Source organism: Adiantum capillus-veneris, chromosome 3 (assembly GCF_014529385.1).
Source record: "Adiantum capillus-veneris isolate H3 chromosome 3, ASM1452938v2, whole genome shotgun sequence".
Classification (NCBI taxonomy): Eukaryota; Viridiplantae; Streptophyta; class Polypodiopsida; order Polypodiales; family Pteridaceae; genus Adiantum; species Adiantum capillus-veneris.
The window spans coordinates 40,580,334-40,589,449 of NC_140933.1; the positions used below are offsets into that span (position 1 = coordinate 40,580,334).

The following is a 9,116-nucleotide window of genomic DNA, read 5'->3' on the forward strand; positions in this document are numbered from 1 at the left end:
GCCTTTCCCTTTCATGAACATTGTGGTCCATGCTAGTGGGCCATAAGGAGGGGATGACTAATGGCTCTTCGAAGTGGTCCATCCGAGGAGCAAAACCATTTGAGTGTTCAAGGGTAAGAGGCCGAGCAATGCTCTAAACATAGGTGTTCCTTTGTCCTTAAAAAATCCGACAAACTTTAACCCACAATTACGAAGTGAGACACGAGTGCAACTTTGGAGCCACATAAAATCACATAATAAGGGATTCAGCATCAACAAAGATTAAATTGCAATGAGCATTGCCTTCCTCTCTTTTCTTTGGTGATGTACTTGATACTCCTAGTGTCCTTGCTGCTAGAGCAAAGTTGTGGACAATGCAAGATCCTAGCCTAGTGACTAGTTTTAAGATGAGGTATTTGAGCCACATGTGTGCAAAGGTGCAAATGATGCTTGATCCTAAGCTACTGTTTACAAGAGGCAATTGTGGGTCTTGTGTCCTTTGGATATGGTAACTATTTGTGTGAGTCTTTTGGTTCTCTCTCTCTCTCTCTCTCTCTCTCTCTCTCTCTCTCTCTCTAAATGGTGTGGAAAAGTTCTTCAACGCAGACATAAGAAAGTAAGGTTAATGAGATAATGGCATGATTTAATTATGATGGGTTTTGACAAGTAACCATATGGCACTCGTCAAGATGGGAGTCGGCGTGAGTTTATGCGAATAGCGCATGTATCCCTTGTGATTTTAAACAAGCGCATAGATGGGACAGATATGAGTCTTTAAATAGCCAACCATTTTGCTCAAATTTTCACCACGCCAACCATTTGCCTTCACTACCCTTACCTTCTTTCTTATCTTATCTCATTACCTTAAAGGGCTCAACATTAAGGTCTCAATTGCAATATCTACATGTTGCTAAATTAACCTTAGTTAATTAACCCCTACTTGCCAAATTAACCTTAATTCCCTAACCATTAGACGATTCTAGGATATTTGCCTTACCCATCTTTTATTTCATCAACCTTAGTATATCTTCCTTTTTTCACCACCCTTCTACATTTTCCATACCCATCTTTTGCTTCCTCAACCTTAGTATCTCTTCCTTCTTTGGCTACCCTTCTATATTTGCCTTACCCATCTCTTGCTTCCTCAACCTTGTTTTAGCTTAGTACCTTTACCTATTGAGTATACTTGCCTTACCCATCTTTTGCTTCCTCAGCCTTATCCTTATTCTACCAAGGTCATTGCCTCATTTTGACCGCCTAGGTTCCCATTACATCCTCCATTGGTGCTCTCAATCACATGTAAGTTTCCCTTTGTCTCATGTTTTTGGAGGAACAAGGCCCTCAAATCATGCTTGACCTTGTAAATCAAGAAGTTTTAACCAAACACTTGCAGGTGTCTTGTATCAAATCATGATTTCCCCCCTAATTTTTGGCGTACCAAGCACTCAAATCAGCTTAAACTTCTAACTTCGGGAAGCGGTGAACAAACACTCTTAGATTTCTTGCATCCAATCACAATATGCTACATGCAAAGTTACTAATAAGTTTAAGCCATGTAATGCACAAGCTTTTGTGCAATTATCACACACTAAATGATTGTTCTAGATGCTTCTATAGTAGGTACTTGCCATCAAGCATCAAGTACTTGTATCCAAGTTTGTAAGGTTCACCTGTCTTGTGATGGCCGCATTAAGAGCATGAAGTTAAGGGGCAACCTTTAGAACATATGCACTTCTCATGAATTATAGTTTCACCTTTTAAATTACTATCTGCCAATGATAATTAAAGAGTGCACAATTCCCTACTCATCTTTTTAGGCATTTACCAAGAAAATAAAGTGTGCTTATAAAGCAATGTGTGTAGCAAGTTGCGAAGATGGAAGGGGAAGTTTTTCCGCTTGGAAGACGTCAAGGATTGCAGTGAAAGGCACAATCTTGAGGAGTTTAAGGCGTAGGGAGGACCTTTCCGGTCGCAAAAAATGCATGATTTGGGTCATTATCGAGAAAGGCGACTTGTAGGGTATTAGAATTCATGAGGGAATAAGTAGTGAAGGTAAGGGGAGAGTGGGGAGGGATGTGTGTGCAAAACAAGGAGGGTTCACGTAAGTTGTGTTGTGGGTTTGTGTGTGTATATGCAAGGGTTCACGTTAATGTGTGAGGTTTTGAATGGGAGGGAGGTAAAGAAAGAACTAATAGGAAAGGCAGATGGGTGAACCACGTGTGAGGAAGTTTCTTAGGTAGCCTCACAACATTTGAGGAAGTTACTGGGCCCACTTCATTCTATTTTTATGCCGCTTGTTAACTCCCACTTCACTACTAATTTTTACATTCTTCCTTTTAAAAATCCTAAGAGAACCGAAAGAAAATTTAATAAGATAATTGCACTATTAAAATAATTGGTAAAGCTAGTTTTTTTAAAATATGTATATATATTTATTTAAAAGCTTAATCAGAGGCGGCGTTCTTTTTTTCCTCTTAATTTTCTACTTAAAGCCTCTTTTTACCATCTCCGTTTAACTGAGATTAGTAAAACGTAGCTCCATTGCCTCTTTGCCCTGCATGCCAGGAGCGTCGTCAGCTTCCTCCTCTCTCTCTGTACTTCCTTGCTTGCATTCATTCAACCCCCCTTCCTACTCTCATTCCTTGTGCTTGCCCATCATTTGCAGGTTTATCCGTTCGACCAATTTGCAAACTCTGCCAACCCCAATTCCATCTTCTCCATCACCACCACGCTTGCGATTCGCACCCACTCGTAAACAAAGAAGCAGCACTCGCCTGCTGCCCTCGGAGCTCCCCAACGTGCTATCTGCTCCGCAACCATGTGTAACACCGGATTTTGGCGTGCTGGGGGTGGTAGAAACAGCGGTAACAGCTCCGAAAAGGCCCAAGTGACAACTAAGACGAAGGCCAACTCCAAACCATGGAGGTGGCTGAGGTGCGGAAGCGTGCAAGAGGAGGTGTTCTGGCGGTCACGCCTAAGCACGGCATTCAGGACGGCATGGGCATGCTTGATGGCAGGAATAATATTGCAAGTGGGGAGCATGCATGTTCAATGGGTTACCTTCCCAATCTTTGGTTATGTTATGGCCGTAACCGTGGTGGGCGAGTCTACAGCCGGCAAGGCCATGCGCGATGCCCTGGCTATTGTCACCGGCACTGCTCAGGTAAGGTCAAATAACTTTCTTGTTTTCTTCCGCATACGATGAGGGGCACAATAGGCTACAGACAAAATCTCTTTTTTTTTTGTCAATATAATGAATACCATTTATTCATATGCCAAGAGCACCCTAAGGTACAATGGAAACCTTATGTTTCTCTAATATGTCAGGGCATTGGAATCAGTCTCGTTGTTTTGCAACTACTGCCACCCGCGAGTTGCTTCCGGAACATTGGAGCTGGTATTGGATGCATCGCAATCACTTCTTTCCTCGTTGCACTACCTAAGAGGACCCCCACCACCAACATCTTGCACAAGCGTGTTATGCTTGCACATTGTGCGATTGTCTATGTTACCGCCGTTGTGAAACGTGAGAAGATGGACTCGGTCCTCTTTCCGCTCCAGCTTGCCGGAACTACCATTGTCGGTGCCACTTGTGGCGCGCTTGCACTCGTCCTCCCTTATCCACGTTTCGCCATTTCAGAGGTATCGAACTTGTCCCAATCCTACAAAGACAAATTTATGATGTTTATTTAGGAGTAATCATGTCAAACTGACTAGCCCATGACCTATATTTGTCCTTAACCAGTTTCCATTCAAAATCTAGCCCATGACCTATATTTTTCCTTAACCAGTTTCCATTCAAAATCATAAATTCATCAAATCTGTTATATTGACAAATTTAAGAGTTGTGCAGATTCACTCCAACACCAAGTTGGCCGCACGAATTACCTCGGAACGATTAAGAGCGCAGATTGATGCCTTCTCTGCCTCCAGTGCTAATAGGGCGTCTGCTTTGAACCTGCAAGCCAAAGCCCTGGCTAAGATTGCATCCTCTGTGCACTCCGAGATAGCAACTATCGAGGTAAGCTCTTCAAATAATTTCGTTGACAGCTAATAGGCCAAAAGTCTAACCGACAGTACTCTGCTCTTCAAGTAGGACTGCCGTTGGAAGGCGTCAGAAAGTGTGTGGAAACGAACAGAAGTTATATTGCATTGAATACTGTTGTAAGTTTGTTGCAGCTAAGACCTTTAAATCCATTCGTTGCATCTAATGATTGTTTGGCACTACCTGTTGGGTGTGAGCTTTTTTGCACCATGTGTGAGTGTACGAACACCCCTCTACCTATTGTGTGAACTCTCTTACGTGTAGAAGACATGGGATATATTCGGCACAACTGAAGGAAAACTTTCAAATTGCTGTTTTGTCGCCCAAAATTGTAGCACATGAAGCATAGGAAGGAGCGCATGCTGTAGTTTATACACAAATCACTATAGCATCATAGAGTTTTGTCTGCGTAACACTTATACTTAAAGTATGTGTCGTATTCGAACTGACGATTGGTTTTGATGTGTGTTTTTGTTGGGTGGCTTACTGTAAAGAGCTTTCTATGGTTGTGCAGGATGATATGGGGTGGGAAATCAAGCGACTTCCATATACGTCAGAGAAGCTGCAGTACGTGACCCGAGGCTTATCCTCTGTGCAAAGAAACTTGGTAGGTATGGAGCTTGCTTTGCAAGCAGAGTCGGCTTCTTCAGCTGGACTGAGTAAACAGAGAAGGCTCATCGGCCGCACTATGAAAGATTCCTTGGTCTACATAACTGATTGGGTAAGCTTAGCATTAAAGCATGCCAGTACCGACATCAAGCAGTATTCAGCTGCTAGCCATGGCCTGATTACTGAAGAGGGAAGTGAAGTATTGACCAGCTTCAACGAGGCTTTATCCTACACAAATCAGCAGGGTACTTATGCTCTTGCCACTGAAGAGCTTCGGTTCATCAACAACAATGGGGGATCATGCGACTCTGATGATGAAAACCATGATGCTCAATTGTATGGGTACAATTCACATCATGATGATGCAGACCATGATAGCAACTTCTCATGCTCTGACTCTGAAATGGTGGAGACAATGTGCAATGCAGCAAAAGAGCAGCTTGAGCACAGAGTTGCCACTGGTGATATTGGCAGGGAGGATGTTAGTGCAATTCTTGGTGATATTCCCGGCAATGATGGTCATCATTCAGCACATGTAAGTGCTAATATAATTGACCGTATGCGGGACTTAAGATGTAGTGGCCAGAATATGGGCTCCTCTTTGCTGTCCGATAGAATGGGAGCCCTTTTCAGTTTCGGAGACCAGGCGGCCGCATCGTTCTTCCTTTTCAACGTCAAAAAGTTCGTGCAGGCCACGCGGCATTTATTAGAGACCTCACATGGCCAAAGTGTTTTGCCCGGGGCTCTTGAACAGTCCAAGCTTCTTAAGGTAAAAGTAATTGGCTCAGCATCTGATACCCAAAATATACAGCTTCAGCCGACTTCTCATGCTAAAGTTCTAGTTTCCAACTCCGAATGCCCTAATTATCTTCCATCGTGCGGACTCAACCCACAGTTTGCAACTGGCCATAAGAAAACTTCACCCCAAGAAATGTTCTCTGCTCACAATGTATCCAGTCCGCAATTTCGAAAAGTCCAAAGGCTGTGTAAAAAATGCTCAGCCAACTCTTCGTCCTCAGGTTGTAAACTGACAAAACCAATTAGTCCAAATAAAGTGTTTAGCCTTGATCAACTTCTGGCAGGTTTGGAGTTCTTCAAACCTAATTCTCAACAGCTTAGAACTGCATTTAAGTTGTCTTTAGCCATGGCTCTCGGAGGGTTCTTGGGATTTTGGTTCAACAATAGCAAGGGCTACTGGGCAGACATCACCCTCGCACTGGGATACACGGGAGTTGCAAAAGGGGGTTCTTTCAAAGTTGCTGTGTTAAGGACATTGGGAACAGTATCTGGCTCCATCTATGGTCTTATGGTGGTCCTAGCCACTTTCAACTTTACTGCAATGAGGTTTGTCGCCCTTATACCATGGGTTGTGTTCACAAGCTTTCTAAGGCAGAGTAAAATTTTTGGCTATTCTGGAGCTGTATCAGCTTTCACGGGTGCCATTGTTATTCTCGCAAGAACCAATAAGGACTCGACTGATGAAGAATTCACAGTGATCCGTATAGTGGAGGCCTTCTTGGGTATGGCAAGCTTTGTGATTGTTGAACTTTTGGTAATGCCACGAAGAGCGGCATCTATGGTCAAACCTGAAATCATTTCTGGTTTTAGCAAGCTTCAAGAATTCATAACCGCAATCTGTTATGCATATTCAAGTGAAGATTGTGATGTTTGCAGTGGGTCCAAGATCATTGAGGAACTGAAAGGCAAGGAAGAAAAACTCAGGAAAGCAATGAATAGCCAGAATGCACTAGTAAAGGAGGCAGCTGAAGAGCCCCAGTTCTGGTTTGCGCCCTTTTCTGAGAAGATTTTTTTGAAGGTGATGGAAGAGCAACGGAACATATTGGAGATGTTGCATTTCTCTGTTGCAGTGTTTGAAGAGATCAAACAAGTAACCAGCGAAGCTAAGGTTCCTATGGACAAGCTGCTACAAGCTCCACTGAAATCAGCTATAACAATGATGGAGGAGAGGGTAGTGCCAACTTTGGCGTTATTGGCCCGAGCATTGGCAGTTAAAGCAGAAGAGGTACTCCCTATGAGATGCACATTACCCGTATCTGATTTATCTGCAAAGGGCACATTCAACCCAGACAAGGATCACAAATTTGTAGAGCTGGAAAGCGTGATGATGTCTGATTCAATCATGAAAAACAGCTCCTTCTCCAAACACTACCCATATGTAGATATGGCTGCATCACCAGATCGAAGAATCATAGAAGCTTTTGAGAAAGGCATGCTCCATGTAGCAAACGAGCTGGCAGTTTTGGAAGCCAATATGACCGTTTCACCAGGTTCCTCCACTAGCCAAGCAAGCACCGATGGCAGTTCAGTTACTTGTCCTCCCCAGTGTTTTGATACGTTCTCTAATACACTATTCTTATCCTTGGGCACACTTGCCTTCGCAATGAATAGAGTGCTCCACCATGTAACCCAGCTTGAGAAGGTTGTTCATGAGCTTCTTCAAGAAGAAAACCCTTGGATCCTCATTCAGTTTCCGGATACATCAAAACCCATGGGCCTTTTGAGGTCAAATCATAGCACACCCCCTCACAGTTGCAAGTTCACTCCATCATCAAGTTAAAATGGCACCTCCACCTCTACCCACACGTCACTCATGGATTTTGATGTCTTATCCCATCACAGGTAGGACATGACGATTCTTGCATACAGAGTGCACCCAAACACGTCGACACGAAAACCCAAGTGGACTAGCAAGGCTTTTGCATGCAAGATTTGAAAGCCAGCAGATACTCACCCCACAAGGCGAATAATCGGTCATGCAGCAGCAGGGTGACAATTTTCTTGTGGATTCAGAGCATTGTCATTTAAGTATTTCCTACGCCGTCATTTTTCTGGTTAAACTGAAGAGTTTTGTTATCGAAAATGCTTTATAATTTAGGCACTTACTTTTCCAAGTAATCTAGAAACAGTCAAAGTGCCAATGGTTCAGAGTGTAGCACTTTTTTCTCAGGAGAATAAATAATTTAATGACTGATGCCCTTAAATATCAATGTTTGACAGCCTCATCTACTTGCAACGGTTTCTCTGTAAGAGAGAGGCCTTTTGAAAAAGGGCCAAAAGATGTATACTGAGAGCTATGTCAATGTCCTAACGCTGTGCAAAAGATCTGCAAAGCCCTGTTTCTTTTTTTCGGTAGGCATAGAAAAGTTATGCCTTGCCTTGCCATATTTCTTGTTATTTTCAGGTGTTGACCCAGAAAGTTCGAACACTACAAAACAGCCAATCTTGCGCATCCCAGCAAATGTACAGCCACACAGGGCCGAACAGAATATGATGAGACAAGGGCCCACAAGTCTTATCTTGTCTCCATACTGAGCCGGCAGGCCGAGTGCACTAATGCAATATGCGCTCCAGAGTGCCTTTTGTGTGTGCTCCAGAGTGCCTTTTGTGTGTGCCTGCAGGCATGCACGCGTGCATGTGTGGAGAAAATGAAATGTATGGCAAATTTGTTTGAAGTATAGCAAGTCTGTAAGTGCCTGCACGCATGTGTGTGAATGCATGCAAGAGTGTGGAGAAAATAAAGCAAGTCTGTAGGTGTAGCAGCAAACATGTCAACGCATTAAATCATGTTGTGTGGAGAAAATGAAATCTATAGCAAATATGTTTGAAGTACAGAAGTCTGTAAGCGGAGCAGGAAACACGTCAAGGCGTCAAGGCATCAACTAATGTAATTGCCGCGAGTCAAAATTGTGTGGTGACTTCAGAGTGGGTAGTAAAAACTTGCTCTCTCTCTGTCCCTTAAGATCATCAAAATAGGAAACCAGGTCATCAATATCTGTAGCTCATTGGCTCCCTCTGATGTGGCCATGCACAACAAGGCATATCTGCTTTTCTACATGTAGCCTTTTTGAGTACTAGGCTGCAAACTACTTCTAATAGCAGAATTACACTGGTCATAGCCTTCCTCTCTGTCATCATCCATGGCTATGAGATGTAACATTGCAGAGAAGCTGAAGTTGAGCCCTACTTTACAGTAGCACCTTCACTTCAACTCGAACATACCCATGCGATTGACATCTCAATGTTAAAGCAGCTGTTACTTGAACTGCCACCCACTGCCTGTTGCACACCAGCTCACTTCCCATTCCACTACCTTTATTCATTTGCAGCCAGCCTGCAGGCATTCCATCCCACCACTTCCCACCCATGTGCTGCGATACCACATCACATTGGTATCAGAGCTCTTTGGTAGTGTTCGGTATCATCACTTGAGAAAAGACCCTAAAGAACCTCTCTGAGATTTATCTATCAAAGAATCTCCGTGCCCTTGCCCCAAATTTATTAGCCCCACCCACCCATCGGACGCGCTCCCGCCATCATCCCTTTATGTTAAGGGCAATTAAGCTATAAAGATCCACACAATTTTTTTTGACTCGTTTGACATTGCACGTAACCCAAGACCACTTAGGAGTGTCAATCTCTCTAATCTGTGTTTTTGAAGAGTGGCAGGTATCCCAGAAAAGAA

At 43.4% G+C, this 9,116-nt stretch overlaps 1 protein-coding gene across 3 annotated transcripts; it reads left to right on the forward strand.

Annotated features, from left to right (window-relative positions):
* The first annotated feature begins 545 nt into the window (after nucleotides 1–545).
* On the forward strand, nucleotides 546–7,641 carry LOC147460794 (uncharacterized). 3 transcript variants are annotated; one of them, XM_086508498.1, is made up of 5 exons: nucleotides 546–1,278; nucleotides 2,645–3,142; nucleotides 3,307–3,621; nucleotides 3,833–4,000; nucleotides 4,539–7,641. In XM_086508498.1, the coding sequence occupies exons 2-5, from the start codon at nucleotides 2,798–2,800 to the stop codon at nucleotides 7,209–7,211; spliced, it is 3,501 nt and encodes a 1,166-aa protein (XP_086364624.1). In that variant the 5' UTR covers nucleotides 546–1,278; nucleotides 2,645–2,797; the 3' UTR covers nucleotides 7,212–7,641. The 3 variants fall into 3 exon arrangements, with proteins under 3 accessions (XP_086364624.1, XP_086364623.1, XP_086364622.1); XM_086508497.1 differs by lacking the exon at nucleotides 546–1,278 and adding an exon at nucleotides 2,023–2,080; XM_086508496.1 differs by lacking the exon at nucleotides 546–1,278 and having other exon boundaries at nucleotides 2,247–3,142.
* The last annotated feature ends 1,475 nt before the right edge of the window (nucleotides 7,642–9,116 follow it).